We start from the raw sequence: 16569 nt of genomic DNA on the forward strand, positions 1-16569 counted from the left end.
GATGGGATAGCATGGAGACAGTATGTCCTGCCTGGCCTGGGACCTGAGCCTGTATAACGAGTGGCTACGCCAAGGGCTCCCTCTTAAAAATGGAGGATGTGGGGCAGACTGGGCACCTTGGTGGAGGGTGTGTTTGGCTCTAGGCTATTTTCTTCTTTTTTGGCCAGTAAGTTTTAGGAGCTGGGGGAAAAGGAAGAAGAGAAGCAGCCGAGAGGGAGTAGCCTAACCTCCAGAATTGTGTAGATTTAGAAATGAAGATCGCCATGAGATCCTCTAGCCAAACCCTCTGAGCAAACAGGCCCAGAGTGGGGAAGGAGCTTAGTGTAAGGTAAGCCTGGGACCAAGCGTGCTCTCGTCTGACGGCCGACAGCAAGTGTGTGCGTCATGGTAACACAGGTCTATTCTAAACCCCACTCCGTGAGCTGAGCTTCGAGATGTGCACAGATGAATTGTAAGCACGTGCTTAGATTGTGTAGCGTTTTATAACTTGAAATGTTTAGACTAACGCCTGTTTTAATAGGCAAGCACTTGTTGGTCACAGTGGGAGTAACAAGAGTCAACAGGGACCCACCATTAAACCAGGAGCTGGGCTAAACCCATACATACATTCTTGGACTCCTCTCCTTTTTGGACACAGAGCCTTTATGACTTCCACATTAAAGATAGGAAAATGGGGGCTCCGAAAACTTAGGACTACAGGGTGGCCAGCGGATGAGGCACCAAGCCTGTGTGACTCCAGATTCTGAGCTATGCCTCTGCCTTCGGGGGAGCCATTGGTAGGCTGCTGCTATCTCCACTGTGTACACATGTCAGTCACCCTCAGTGCAGTGTCCTGAGGTGGGGATCACCCACTTCACACAAGAAGAAACTGAATTCAAAGACAGAGTGATATGTCCCAGGCCACACAGCTAGAGGTTGCCGGGTCCTGATCCAGTGCTCCTTCACTGTCCCGCGGGCTGTCCCTTACCTGGGGGGTGAAGCTTTCCACGTTGTAGGGCTTCCTAAAGTTGGTGTTCAGAATATAATGTGGGGTGCATCCACCAGCGTAATACCTGTGATCAAGAACTGGGCCCTCCAAACTGTTGGTGAACAAATTTATCCTGTAAGAAAGGCAAAGAAGGGTTGGGAAGGTTAGATTTCAGGTTGAGACAGCTTAACAGGCAGACCCTCCCTGATAACCCTTAGGAACTGAGATCTGATTTTTGTTTAGAGAGAGGAATTCCATTAAGGATCCCTGTTCCCTGTCCCATCATGCATCAATTACAACGATGTGTGTGATAAGAAGGCCGCGTCCTTCCACCTACAGATTCAGCAGCTACAAAAGGTGGCAAGAAGGTTTGGTGAGTACCAGACCCGTTTGGCCCTATGTGACCTGGCTCTTCTGACCTCACCTGAGGATCGGGCCAACTTAGAGATCCCCAGAATCTTGGGAAACACACTGATTACAGGCACATCCTGGGAATCCATTCCCTCATTAACCACTTAGGAGGCTCTCCGCTAGCCTGGCCAAGGCTGAGGCCTATGGAGAAAACCTACCAGGCAAATTGTCAGTGGGACTCGAGGGGAAGGGTTATAAAGTGCCTGACACGGTCACATCATGTGTGTGAAGAAAAGGTTCATCCCTGCCTTGAAGCAGCCATAGCAGTTTCCTTGTACAGCATTGCTAAGCTGGTCCTCCCGTGGCCCATGTCTGTCCATGGGATGTACTTCTGCAGCCACTCAGAAATGTCCCCAGAGAGCAGCCACAGGCACCCATTTACAATAGCCTTTTATTTTTTCTTCCAGAAAGGAAAGCATGAAACTGTTGGTTTCAGCCCCTTATTTCTCTGTTTTCCAGATTTCCATTCAATTTGGGGCCTTCCTATCTACAGAGTAAAAAGACAATCACTTACCCACTGGCCAGACTGCCAATCGCCCAATATTGTTCCATTTTGTGCTGACATTTTTTATAAATCCTTCTACAATTTGCCTCATCTGACTGGTCTCCACAGTCATTGTCCCCATTGCAAAGAAGTCTGCGGTTGACACACCTCCCTGGGATGGAGAAAGAGGATTGCCGTGATCATGTGGCAGCTGAGTGATAAGTGCTACCAGCTTCCAGACACAGGGTTGGGACTTTCATGTCTGTTTTGATGAGTTCTCATGTATCAGGGCAGATTGGCAATGAATTATAATATAATATAACATAATATAATAAAATAATATAACGAATGAGTTATTCCTTTCTTGCCACCACCTTCCCCAAAGAGGTCAGAGTTGTCTTTGAAAAGCACTGAGGGAATTTGCTTGGAACCACTCTATAAGGGGAAAGTGGAAACAGGGAAAGAGCCTGAGAAGCAGAGGCCAAGTGTCCAGATGGGAAGCCCACTGAGCAGACTGGCCTCCTTCCCATGAGACTGGGAAGAGGTCTTGCAAACATCCACCTGCTCTCCTTAACTTCCCCTGCCTCAGTTTCCTCTCCTGTGAAATGGAGAAGTCATCCTACCTATCCCATAAGGTTGTTCAGTCTTTCTTTCCTTCTTTATAAATGAAATAGTAAATGAAACAGTGTTGGCTCAGGTGGGTACGGAGAAAGTGGTAGTATTACTACTGCTAGTGTTTTTTTGTGGGCAAAGTCCACACTGCTACTGAATATTTACCGCAGGATTAGAACCCTTACCCATCCAATCATGAATTCCTTCCTCCTATCTATCTATAATACCTTCAGCACCATATGCCATTTGGACTGTGAAAAATTACCTCACTTTTGCTTCTTTTAAATTTTTTTCCCCACTGACCTAACTTCCTTTCTTATTTGTATATCGTTGTGAGATAAAGCACATAAGATAGATAGGTGGCCTTGTTTCCTTAGATGTATGAGGTCATTTTTAAACAATGTTCTTGGGATGTTAAAGGTAGAAAAATAACAATCTGGTCTTCAAATCTTTCTTACAATCATTTAAACTAAAGCCTGCACGAATAACCATTATGACTCTGGCCAGAATCATGGAACACTGGCCATAATGAGTCCATAGATACACTGTAAAAAAGTCTACCAGATTTATTAGATGGAATTTTGCATTTGCAATAAGCCCTCGAAATTGCTCTAAGAATCCCTATCTCTTTTTTGAAAGATCTTGAAGCACAATCCACTTGGGTACAGTGAATATAGAGAGTTGCAACTCCCATCTAGATAATTTAGGTCAAACAGCTCTTATTTTTGCCAGAGACCTATATTTATTTGAATGAATTAAATTAGTTAAGTTGGAATGACAAGTGTTTACTTAATTCTGCAGTGGATTAATACTCATTTGTAGCTTCCTTCTTTTTGTCCATCTGTCCTGCTTATTTTCTTTCCTTCTTTATAATAATCAAGAATTTTTTTTTTTACTGATCATATCATGTTGGAGATTATTTTGGACTTGGTGATGCAGAAATATAAGTGACTGGGCCAATCTTTCCAAAGATGCTTTTCAGAGAAAAGTAATGCTGATCACTCAACTTAATTGTTTCAGGTTTGGCCACATTGTGCCCAACCTCAAGGCTCTGGGAGAGCTAGCAGAGCTGACAGTCTATAAATTTTATGTCCAATATGTCCCTGGATGCTTATAAAAGACTGGTAAGGTATTAGCATCTCCCTTGATTTTCTATTGATGGAACCCAAGTGCAAAAATGTTAAGTGACCTCTCTTAGATCACAAAGTCAAAATAAGACCCATCCAGGATCTCTCATTCTAGCACTCATACTTTTGAGTTCAGTGAATATAAATAGAAGTCCCCAATTTCTAACTGCAGCTCTAGCTCTTCTTACCTGCTGTATGATCTTGGGCAAGTCACCTCTTTGAGTCTCAATTTTATAGGTTGTAAAATTGGGATAATAATGACATCTACATTATAGGAATTTTTTTTTCAAGAAATAATCCACGTAGGGCTGGGGATGTGGCTCAAGCGGTAGCGCGCTCGCCTGGCATGCGTGCGGCCCGGGCTGAATCCTCAGCACCACATACCAACAAAGATGTTGTGTCCGCCGAAAAACTAAAAGATAAATATTTAAAAATTCTCTGTCTCTCTCCCTCTCTCTTTAAAAAAAAAAAAAAGAAATAATCCATGTAAAAGGAGACTGGATATTGGAGGACAAAGAGTCCTCCTGTCCTGTCCCATGACGCTGGTCATGAGCACTACTCATAGCCTGTCCCTCCATCATCATGAGCCTTCGTCTCCTTCTCCAGATTTCCCCACCTGCCCCCATGCCCTTTTGTACCAGTCTGTGCACACACAAAGCCCTCGCATCGCACTTGACTTCTGCATGGTCTGCTGGTAACACAGTCTTCAACTTCCTTGTCAGAGAAGTCGCACGGCTCCCCATGGAACTGAGCGGGCTGGAGGAGGTAGGCATGCCTGTACTGTAGCAAAAAAGAGCAGGACTCAGGGACCTCAGAAGATGAGGGAGGCTGTATGCAGAGGGGTCCCCAGCCAGGAGGTGGGCTCATCTCCTCACTGCTCTCCCTGCCCTTGCACATCCCCCACTGTATATCCCTAAGGATGTCTTCACCTGAGTCTTCCTCCAACTGGACTGCGAACTCTCTAAGGGTGGGTGCCTTGCCTTGAATCTGTTTCTGCAGTGATCTCTCAAGATTTGCTGAATTAGAAAAGGCATAGGCTTTAGAAACAAAAGTTAGTAAGTGGATTCACGAATCTAGTTCAATAACAAAACATAAACTCAGTTTAATTACTTAAGTGGGTTAACGTATACTCATTTATTCCTTAAGGCATCAATATGTTATAACTGAAAAGTTACGGGCTTTGCAGTCCCAACTGGCTGGAACTTTCTAGTTGTGGTATCAGCCAAGTAACTTAATCTGTGTGGATCTCAATTTACTCATCTGTAAGCTGGGAATAATAAATTACCTAAATGTACAGTTATGGAGTTTAAACTTCATGTATAGTTTTGATCTCATTATGTTTGTCTTTTATTATTAATGATTTTTTCTTTTACTATTAATGATTTTTAGCAGTCAATTTTGCTATATGTCTACCTTCTTATTCATTTATTCAAAAAAATATTGATTGACCTATTTGTTAAAAAGGTAGATGTCATTTTCCTTGCTTGCTGGTTGGTTGGTTTTTAATCATAACGATGTCCTCTGACCTGCCTTTGGCACCATGATGATGGTGGTGATCGGCCCCTAGCAGTGACAACACTAATGGGAATATGACGTAATATGACGTGTAATGGGAATATGACGGGGGAATACTGAGGGCTTTCTATGCTCATGTGGAATCCCCAGTGCAAACTCACAGGATGGTGGAGGGCTTCTAGAATAAGTGACATCCAGGCTGAAACGTGATTCTTGCCTGAAAATTCCAGGAGGAGTATCAGGCAGACACGGAGAGTGGATGTGAGGATGGAGAACAACCCGGATGAGGGAATAGCTGGACCAAAGCCAAGAGACAAAACAAACGAACAAGAGACAAAGCAGAGCCAAACATCCATTGTGACTGGAGAAAAGAGAGCAAGAGGGAGAGTGGGAGAACTGGAGGGACACAAGGCAGGGGCAGGTAAATCATCTTACCAGCCTCGTAATATGGACTTAAAAGAGGAAGAGAGTTATCAGATTTGGCTGGTTTCCAAATGTTGGTTGGAATCAAGATTGTGTACAAAAGAGGGGTAAACCAGGAGAGCAGCTTGTTTTAGCGAGCTTTTTTTTTTTTTCTTTTCTTTAACTGCTGTGACTAAAAGACTTGACAAGAACAGTTAGAGGAGAAAAAGGTCTCAGTCCATAGATGGCCAACTCCATTCTTTGAAGTTTAAGGTGAGGCTGAACATCATGGCAGAAGAGTGTGGTGGAGGGAAGCAGCTCAAGAAATCACACCATGAAGCAGAGAGAGAGACTAAACTCAGCACTTACAAAATATAAACCCTAAAGTTATGTCTCCCAATGATCCACTTCCTTCAGCCACACCCTACCTGGCTACAGTTGCCATTCAGTTAATCCCTATCAGGGGAACAATTCACAGATGGGGTTAAGGTTCTCATAACCCCATCATTTCATCTGCAAACTTTCTTGCATTGTTTCACCTGTGAGTTTTGGGGGAAGACCTCATATCCAAACCATAACATAGCACCTCTCTCCTCTCTGCACAATGACATTAATAAGGCTTAATTGTTCCTTATATGGCATCTGTACTTGTGGCTATGGAAATCCAAAAAAATAAATATGGACAATCATTCACCCATGCTCCATTGGATTTCCAGAGGGTTGTCCTTCCTAGAAGGCAGAGCCTGTCAGGACAGAGATAAGTCTTGCAAAGAAGTCTATGAGAGAAAAAAAAAATTCTCAACAAGTCAGATCCAGAAAAGGAATATGCCTGAACACAAGAACGGCCATTTGTGACAATCCCACAGCTAACAGTATGCTAAGTGGGAGAAAGCTAGAAGCATTTCTTCTAAGACTAGAACAATACAAGATGTCCAATTTCACCATTCCTATTCAACATAGTACTAGAAGTCATAGCCAGAGCAATGAGACAAAAGAAAAAAATAAAAGTTGGAAAGGAGGAAGTCAAATGATCTGTTTGCAGATGATATGATGTTATATCTAGAAAAACCTGAAGTCTCTACCAAAACACTGTCGGAACTGATAAACTCAGTAAAGTTATAGGATACAGGTCAACATACAAAAAACAGCAGCGTTTGTATCCTCTAATAACAAAGAGGCTGAAAAATAAATTTAAAAGCAATCATTTCCACTATCCACAAAATATAAAATACCTAGTAATAAATTTAAACAAGGAAGTAAAATATATCTATAATAAATATTATAAAAAGACACAAAATTGAAAATCACGAGAGGACACAAAACATCCCATGTTCCTGGATTGGAAGAATTAATACTGATAAAATGTCCATGCTATCCAAAGTGACCTACAGATTCAGTGCAATCCCAATCAAAATGCCCATGATGTTCTTTAAAGAACTAGAAAAACATTACAAAATGTATGTAGCATCACGAAAGACCCCAGATCACCAAAGTAACCCTGAGTGAAAAGAATAAAAGCTAGAAGCCTCGCAATACCTGACTTCAAAACACACCACAAAGCTATAGTAACAGGACAGCATGGGCGTGGCATAAACAGACACATACACCAACAGAGCAGAGAATCTGGAGATGAGTCCACATACTCATAGTCAACTGAAGGCACCAAACGTGAGCACCAGAGAAAGATCTTTTTAGCAAAATGGTGCCAGGGCAACTGGATATACATGAGAGACTCCCCTCTCTCACCATATACAACAATCCACTCACAAAGGATCAAAGACCTAAAAGTAGGACCTTACATGATGACATTACTAGAAAACACACAGGGGAAACACTTGAAGGCACTGGTATAGATAAAGAATTCTTTAAAAATAAGACTTCAAAAGCACAGATAACCAAACCAAAACTAGACAAATGGGATTATAATCAAACTCAGAAGCTTCTTCACAGCAATGGAAAAAAAATCAAGAGTGTTAAAAGAGACAAAGTACAGAACAGAAGAAAATACTTGCAACTTGTTCATCTGACAAGGGGTTAATATCCAGAATATGTAAGGAACTAAAATAACAACAAAAAAGACCCAAAGACTTCAAAATGTGCAAATAATCTGTATAGGTATTTTTCAAATGGTGATATGCAGATGGCAAGGGTTCAGAAAAAGAGGAACTCTTAGACACTGTTGGTGGGGATGTAAATTAGTATGGCCATTATGGAAAATAACATGAATGTTCCTCAAAAATTACCATCTGATCCAGCAATCCCAATACTTCATATATAGCTAAAGAAAAGGAAATCATTATATCAAAGAGATACTTGCACACCCACATTTATTGCATTGCTATAGCCAAGATAAGGAATCAACCAATAGGTCTGTCAACAGATGAATGGATTTTCAAAAATGTGGTGAAATCACAATGGAATATTATTAAGCCACCAAAAGGATGGAGTCCTGCCATTTGCAGCAACATAGAAGGAACTGGAGGACATTAGGTTAGGTGAAATAAGCCAGGCACAGAAGGATAGATACATGTTCTCACTCATGTGTGGAAGCTAAAAATAGAGGGTAGAATAAAGACTGGAGAGTGTAGAGGAGAGGGGAATAAGAGAGGATGGATTGTGGTACAAAACACAGAGGGAAGAAGGAGTTCTATGGTTCTGTTGCACAATAGGTGATTTTCATCTACAACAATTACTTCTACAGTTCAAAAAAATCTGTGGGAGAAGTGTTTGAATATTCCCAACACATCAACACATAGAAATGATTATGTCTGAGGAGACGGAAATGCTAATTACCCTGATTTGATTATCATACATGCATCAAGTTATGATACTCCATAAAAGTACAAATATTAAATGTCAATTCGAAAATAAGCATAAAATAAAACCATGCTCACAGAAAGCCAAGTGGGTCAGAGGAGGGTGGAAATGATGGAAGGAGTACACCTCGAGACCAGGCTGAGAGGTTTTGTCAAGCCCCGCAGCTGGTGACCCTGCAGCTAGGAATGAGGTCTGGCCGGGGGAGTCTGCAGCAAATTTGGAGTGTGGAGCTCTGGCTGGCTGGCTCATGCGGAGTCTTCCTAGTTTATGCAGCCGATGAAGCAATTATCCAGATAATTGGATCAATGTTGATAACTTCAGCAAGAAAACCTACTCTGGGAACAGAATGATCCTGCCTGGCTCTCCCCATTGATCCAATTAACTGCGTAATTTTCTCAGGCCTACTTCCACAGCCTCTTTAGAGTGCTATCCATGTCAGGCTTGGTTTCCCAACGAGCCAGGGACACAGTGACATTCTCTCCACTCTGAAACAATCTCAGAGCTGGGATCCTGTGTCCATCCTCCTAGGACAAGGGAGACTGAAGGACAAACACCGCAGGGAATGTGGTTTCAAGGGAGAACCATAGACAAGGATCCAGTGACCTGAATTCAAGGTTTGTGTTGACTACTAGGGAACCCCAACAAGTCACTTACTGATGAACCTCTGTCTAACTGTCAGTCTAACCACAAGGATGACAACCAACCCTGCTCCCTTGCAAAGATGTCACAAAACAGAATGAGCTCCAACAAATATTTAGGAAGCAGCTATTTGCAGACACTGGAATGCCCACTTGGGGCACAGAATAGAATATGTCTTTACAAGTTTACTGCTTAGTGAAAGTAAATAATGAATAACATAGTGTGAAAAGTGCCAGGACACAGGGTAACGGGACTTACTGATGCTTGGAAAGGTTGCTCTGTCTAACTGGAGGTGAGACTGAGGAGCAGTCATGGAAGCCTTCTCTGAAGAGGCGGCCCTGAGTAGAATTTCAAATGATGAGCAGGTGCTTGCCAGTGAAGGACATGAGGGGTGCCACTCTTGGCTGGGAAAGCAGCATGAAAGAAGCACAGAGAGTGGGGTGGTAGCAGGAATGCCCATGTTCCAGGGGGGGATACTGCAGGAGATACAGGACAGGTTAGGTTAACACTAGTTGGGTCCTGATCCTCAGGGCTACGGTGTAGACTTGGAATGGTTTTCAGACTTAGCTTTTCCTGGCTGTACCATGGAAGATGGATGGAGAGAGCAGGTTGGAGACAGGAAGTCTAACTAGGAATCTGCAAGGATAGATGTGCTTGGAAAATATCAAAGGACCAAAGAAAGGTTCTGATTGCTTTCACTTTTCAAAGGGAAAAGTCCTGTGGACTCAATCAGCCAACGTTCCTGAGGGCCTATTATGTACCAGGCACCGAGTGCGGTTCCTCGGCCAGTTTTGTGGAGGACGAGGGCTCCAGGAAGCTTAACTCTCCCCATGGCTTGGGCTCTTACCCTTTTCTTCTGACAGGGGTCACAGGCAGTCCAAGAGGACCAGCTGGACAGTTCACAATCAATAGGCATCAGGGGGACATCCACACTCCGCGTCTGTCTGCTCTTAGCAAGGCTCCTGTTGACTGTACTTGACTCAAAGGGACACAACCTTTCACCTCTAAAAAAGTCATTATAAAAGAACAGCATTAAGTATAGAAGGGAATTCATACACCTCCAGCCATTTGTCCATCCACCCAGTAAATATATATTTGTTCACATGTGCAAGGCTATTAGTTGATTATCCAGTATAGGCTAATTCATCCAATAAATATTTATTGAACATGCAGTAAATTCCTGACATTATGGCTAGCTGTGGACAAAAGAGTACTGAACTTGAATCAAAAGACAGTCCATTAAGCACTTGGGTGATCTCAGGCTGGATTTTCAACTGGTATAACCTTTACTTTTCTCATCTATATGATGGGGTTAATCATGTCTATCTCATAATGTTATTTCTTGGAATAAAAATGATAGTGTATGGGAGAGCACTTTACAAACTCTAAAGTACCCAGAAGATAGCTAGATGTGATCCTCAGCAATTCACTCTCCATCTCTAAGCCTCTGTTTTATTCTCCTGAAAATGAGAGGTTTGCACTAGAAGGTCTTTGAGGTGCCAATTCATGCCTAAGAAATATTTGCAGAGAACAAATAATATTCAGGGTATTGTGCTATGAGGGATACAGAGAAATAGGACACAGACTCTGCCTTCTGGAACTCAGTTTGTCCTAGAGTAAGACACATGTCACATGTCTTAGCTCTGTGGAGCTTTACCCTATAGGCAAGGTTTCAGAGCATGCAGTCCCTATGGCCAGAGCCATGCTTGAGGACCTGTGCAGGCTGGGTGGGGGTAGAGAGAGCTGGGTTGTAGCCGGGAGGCGGGTGAGGATGCCAGTGGGTGGTGTGAACCTGAGCTGCAGCAGCAGCCGGGGAGAGAGGGTGGGCTGGACAGGTATCAGGTGGAATGGGTAGAAAGTACTGGATCATTGGACGGGGCAGAGGAGTCGAGACAGGAAAGAGCTTAGGCTGATGCTGGTTTCCAGGGTGAGTGTGTAGGCAGAGGGGTAAAGCAGGAGAAAAGGAGAAGTTCAGGGGAAGATGGCAGAGGTGTATGGAATTCCAGATTCTCAAGGCACATTACCACAGACACATTCAGCACACGGTTCCTCTGTGGGGTGGGAACTCAGGAGGGGAGATCTGTGCCCGAGGACACATCTGATCATGAGGAGCTGTGAAACAGGATGAGATTTCTCTTCAGAGACAATCCAACAAGGACAAGCCTTGAGGGTCACTGTACAAGGCAGGCCAGGGGGGACTGGCTGTCACAGTCAAGGTCCTCGGGAGCCTGTGGAGGTGAGTCAGGGGATGAAGGGGCAGATGACAGACAGTATGTCTGCAGAGCCGTCAAACGACAGAAGACCTAAAGGACATCGCAAGATAAGGCCTAAAGCTTTTGTTGAGTTCCTGGGACAAACCGGGACAAGGGTGAATGAACACGCCTGCTATTACTCTGCCTGAGCCTCCAATGGCCCCATCTGTAATAATGGGTGCCTTAGGATTTTTTCTTCCCAAGTGAAAGACAGTATTACATCATAAGATTCTTTCTAATTTGTGTTCCTTTTCAAACCTGAAAAGAAGACGACAGGAACAAACCAAAACAACAAAGATGTGCTGGGCAGTCAAGACATGTGTGTCACATGCCGGGCCAGGTGTTTCACACAGGCTTTCTCACTCGATCCTCACAGCAATGCTAGAAGGCAGCTACAGAACACCAGCACCTGGGCATATGTGGGAAATGGCCCTGAGGGACGGTGGCAGGCTGGTATACAGTGTTGTTGGATTGTGAGCAGTGGTCTGTTGGGCTCCAGCACATGAGCTATGCCAATTGCCCCATGCTGTCTGGAAGGAAAGGGGCCCAGCGTCCACTCCAGCCATCCCCTCCAGCCATCCCCTCCAACCTCTCATTCCCATGTCCAAGATTGAGTCATTAGGGAGAGGATCACACTTCCACTATCTCATACACAGGTGTCACTCCAGACAAGGTCATTAACAATACATTCTCACTTGGCAAAAGCCCTAAAAAGAGGGTAATATTAAGTACAGTGAAATCCATCTCCATGACTGCCCCAGAGACCAGCAAAAATCAATTGCCTAGTAAAGTTGGATCTTTAACAAAAGGTCAAAGACTACTGGAAACCACAGGTGGATACTTTAAAATGGTTACTGGAGGCTGGATGCTGCACAGCCAGTGGGGGGTCTCAGAATGGGCTCCTATCTACTAATTTGCCCACGTTTGACAAAACAATATTGTCTGTGATTTGGCTTCTCTTAAGTATGTATTTGACAGCTCTGCAGGGTACCCTCTTCCTATTTCAACTACAAAACAGTTACATTGTGGTTTTTTGCAACTATCAAACCAACTCTGAGCCATAGTCAAGACTGAGTGAGTAAGGAATGTACACACTAGCTATTAAAAGTCACAATTATTTTCCTCCCTGAGATTTGAAAGCCTGTTAATGGGCAAGCTGATCACTTACAGAAGGAACTGGGTAAGGAGTTGTTATAAGCACCAGATCTCTCATGTTTGCACCCAATTTTCATTATGGAGTGGCAATATAATGAAGTAATCAGCAGCATAAATAGTATGTTTGTAAATTACATTAGATAAGATGCATGTGGTTTGTTAGTGCTACAAAATGCAAATCCGAAAGAAAAGACAGCATTCAATTGTGTCTTTAATTCCTGGGAATAGCATGAAACCCCATAAAGGAGGGGTCCAGTTGGGACCTTAGTAAGATTACACTTGCCTTTCACCCTTATGAATGTCTATGGAAACAAGCCGGAAGGACATTTTAACCAACTGGTTTGACTTAGGTCATTCAAAATCCTCTGTATATACATAACTCTGAAAATTTAAACACGCATATAGAAGTACAAACAATAGAATGAAAACCACCCAGGTACTCACATTCAGATTTACAGCTGCTAACTTTTTGGCACACTGGCTTTAAGTCTTTTGTTTTAACATGTAAATCCCTATAAATTGGATACGTGTGTTTTATGCTAGCCCTGGCTCTTTTTCTCTCCTCTTTGGAGAGGGCCATTATGAAAATTTGGTGTGGATCCTTTCAGTGTCTTAAATATTTCCACAAATATCCACTCTATATTAATATTGCTTTGGTTTGCTCACCTCATATTGTGCATGGGATTCTGCAACTTGCTTCTGCCCATCCATGATGCCTTTGTGAGGCCTCTCTACGGTGCTCCATAAGACCTATTTCATTTCTTTTATTTGGGCATTCTGTCTTGGGACATCTATGGCTTTTAGTTTATTCTTTTTTCTTTTTGAGGATCATTTATATTTTCTCAGTGCTTTTGCAAATGCAAGAAATGCTATGATAAACACCCTTGAAAAATATCTTGAACATGTGCTCCTTACGTAAGAGCTGGCAAGGGTCTTCCTTTTCTCAGGGTGCATGGAATGCCATTGCCAGCATTATGACATATCTCACTGGGCCCAGGTCTCCCTCTCTCTTTCTAACAGGTATCTCTGATCAAAATAAAGATGGATCCATCAAGTAGAGCGGGATTAGGTCAGCAGTAAATTTCAAGTCATCAGCTTATATGGAGGGGGTGCATCAATATCTTTTGGCTTTCTGTAGAAATGCCCTGACACAACAACTTTCTTGTCACACACAATTTGTTAGGCTGCTGGATCCCCTTTGCAAACAACATCCTTCCTCTCTGCTAGAAGTGGGCAGCTTCTGGGTGGCAGGTTTTCAATTTCTTTTCTCTCTCTCCTTTGCTGTTATAGACACAAAATTTAAAGCAACATCTCAAGGCAACAAATGTATGGCCCAGAAATAGAGAGCTGACATGAGAGTCCAGCAAGTCTGCTACACCAGGCAGGTGGAGAGGGAAAGTACACGAGTAAGCAGTAGAAAAATGCAGAGAGCAGATGGGGGCTCTGGAAACTGATGCCCCTGAAACTGGATTTGAATCCATTTTCTACTATGTCGTTAGGAAGTAACCCTGGAACAGCTAATGCCTCTCTCTAGGCCTCAGTTTTCTTCTCTGTAAAATTGTGGACAATAGCACCTCCCTGGAGCAGCTGTGGGGATGAGAGGTCATGTGTGAAATTGCCTGGCACAGTGGCCATCAGCAATAATCAATGGGTCTTATGACCACGTGACCTGGTTACAAAGGTAAATAAAAATGAAAATTTTTCTTAGTTAAAATGAAGGAGATTTCTTAGCTAAAATGAAGGAGCATTTTCTGCTCCAGAACTAAATACCTTTTTTTTTTTTTTTCTGCTTTGGTGTCTGAAATTCAAATACACACTGGTTCCAGGACTGCAGGGTTGGAGCCACAGGTAAAGGTGAGAACCTTAAACCTGGGTCCAGGTAAGGGGTCATTGCATAGGGGTGAACCCCTCCTCCTCTGAGGTCAGTCTGTTCTTCCACACAGAGCGAATAAGAAATAACACCCCTGGTGACACCGCTGTGAGGTTCAGTAAGTCTCCCAGCATGCACTGTCCCCTCAGACCTCCATTCCCTACCTTAGAGGGAACCTCCCTAATTATAACTCTGATGGCTTTGCCCTTCACTAAGTTTCCCACTGCCTACACCATAGGTTCAAGCTTCTTAGCTGGCACTCAGTGTCCCCCAACTCTGCCTGCTGTCAGACCCCTGCTTATTCCTACGTCATTCCTCCCCTGTTGCTCCCAGCTTGCTCTATGCTCATAGCTACTGAAATACACTTGGATGCTTGGAACAAGCGAGGCTCTCTCACACCTCCATGCCTCTGCTTATACTGTTCCTCTGCCTGGCATACCCTTCCCCTTTCCCAGACCCCATGCCCAGTAGAGCTGGTCACTCCCTCTCTTGTTTCCTGTGTGGTCCTCTACCACCTCGTGCAGCAGGACAGGGAGTGAGTGCTCACATATTCGTATTCTTCAAGGGGACACAAGTTTGTTGTATCGTGTTCTTCTTCATATCCTTGGAGCCCTAGAAGGGGCTGTGCACAGGGCCCGATGCTGTAGGTAAGGTTATGGTGGTTTCTCAAGGAGCCCTGCTCCAGATACAATCCCTTGGGTCCTGCAGGCTTCTCTGTTCATGCTAGCCAAGCTGTGAGCCTTGATCATTCCAACAGTCTATTTGAGTGTGCAATGGGTGGTGAAGGCTCACAGTCCTGGTCTCAGGTGTGGTGCCTAACAGGGCTGAGCAGGCAGCAGAGCTCATCCAGAGGGAGTGTCCAACAGGGGAACTTGGCACTCCTCTCACTAAATGAGGGCGCATGCTCAGGTCGCAGCTTTGGAATAAGTAAAAGGAATGGCATTAACAGATCTCTGTCTGTAGGAGTGCTCACGAGGAGGCCTGGGGTCCTGAGTGCTTCAGTATCTCATAACAGGGGCTTCTCCTGAACTAGGAGGGTCCTCAAATTGCCAAACCATGGGTCCTCTTTCACGGGAGCCCAAGTTTGAGCTCCTGAATTCTACTAATGAAATAAATCAGTTAGCATTTAACAGCTGGAAATGTCTGGAATGTGTAAGAGAGAGCAAGAGAGGTGGGGGGTGGGGACCTGAGAACCCAAAGACTGGGTCTGTAAACAGGTCCAGTGGGTCACTCTCATATGTTAAAATCATTCAGATGAATTCACTCCCTTTTATACATACAGCAAACCTTTTTTGCCTAAAGAGTCAGACCAAAGCTTTGTTCAGAATATAAAACAAGTACCCTATTCTTCTTAGCATGACAAAATACATTTAAACATGTCACTTTCTCAACAGGAACCTTTGTTGAAGCCAGTTACTTGGTTCCACAATAATTTGAAGGGAATCATTGATACTATTTTATGAGAAGCATGCAAATTGCTTCAAGGGATGCTCCTCAGCCCAGAGACATGCGGCAAAAAAGAGTCGCTCAGCATTATGAGGCTGTGTGTCCCCTGCTCTGGGTTCTGGCATTCATAATCATCACTTACCTGGAGCCAGGCAAACCGAGAGCACCCAGGGCAACACAGAGAAGAGACATCTCTGCCAGTGCCCCCCAGGCCCAGGCCTCTGTCTTCCTTTTCTCCATGTGACAGGAGATCCAGAAAGGCTCCCAGATGCACGGAAAGCCACACAGTGAATGGCACTGTCAACTTTTGTCCCCACAGAGCAAACAGCTCAGCAGAGTAAACAGGGCTACCAGTGCCTGGAAACTCCAGACTTTGCACAGATAGAAACTCTCCTGTGACACTCACACCAGGCAAAGGATGCAAAACTCCACTGACCAGCAATTTGGCTTTTATTCCTGTGTGACCAGGTTTGGGTAAGCTGCAGAGGAGACAGCTATTAGTGAGCTAGTAAGAATCATGGCTCTCGGTTCAAACTGCCTGGGAGTGAATGCTGTCTCTGCCACTTGCTAGCTTACTAACCAAGTTCCTTTACTTCTGTGGCTCTGATTCTTCAACTGCTAAATGTTGAGGATTAAATAAATTAGTGGATGGAAAGGGCTTAGAACAGGCCCAGGTTGAGCATCCAGACATGAACTACTCTTCCCAAGTAGACACAGGATTTGGAGTTAGATGGGCCCAGGTTTGAATCCTAGTTTCACCTCTTTTCAGCTGTGTGATTCTGAGTCAGGCTTTAGAGTCCGTCCATCTGAGTTCAAATTCTTTCTGTTTGATCCATTAGCCATGTGACCCAGGGTAAATTACTAATCTTCTC

The 16569-nt window shown here is 43.9% G+C and overlaps 1 protein-coding gene across 1 annotated transcript in view; it reads right to left on the bottom strand.

Moving 5' to 3' along the window:
- Positions 1-15937, bottom strand: part of C8b (complement C8 beta chain) — a 35240-nt gene extending 19303 nt beyond the window's left edge. The window contains exons 1-5 of the mRNA XM_027945052.2: positions 15840-15937; positions 9822-9978; positions 4240-4381; positions 1893-2034; positions 968-1100 (exon numbers count right to left, since the gene is read on the bottom strand). Of these exons, the coding sequence (XP_027800853.2) occupies positions 968-1100; positions 1893-2034; positions 4240-4381; positions 9822-9978; positions 15840-15937 (672 nt within the window). The remainder of the gene's footprint in view (positions 1-967; positions 1101-1892; positions 2035-4239; positions 4382-9821; positions 9979-15839) is intronic.
- Positions 15938-16569: the final 632 nt, after the last annotated feature.

The sequence above is a fragment of the Marmota flaviventris genome, chromosome 10 (assembly GCF_047511675.1).
Source record: "Marmota flaviventris isolate mMarFla1 chromosome 10, mMarFla1.hap1, whole genome shotgun sequence".
In the NCBI taxonomy this organism is placed as follows: domain Eukaryota; kingdom Metazoa; phylum Chordata; class Mammalia; order Rodentia; family Sciuridae; genus Marmota; species Marmota flaviventris.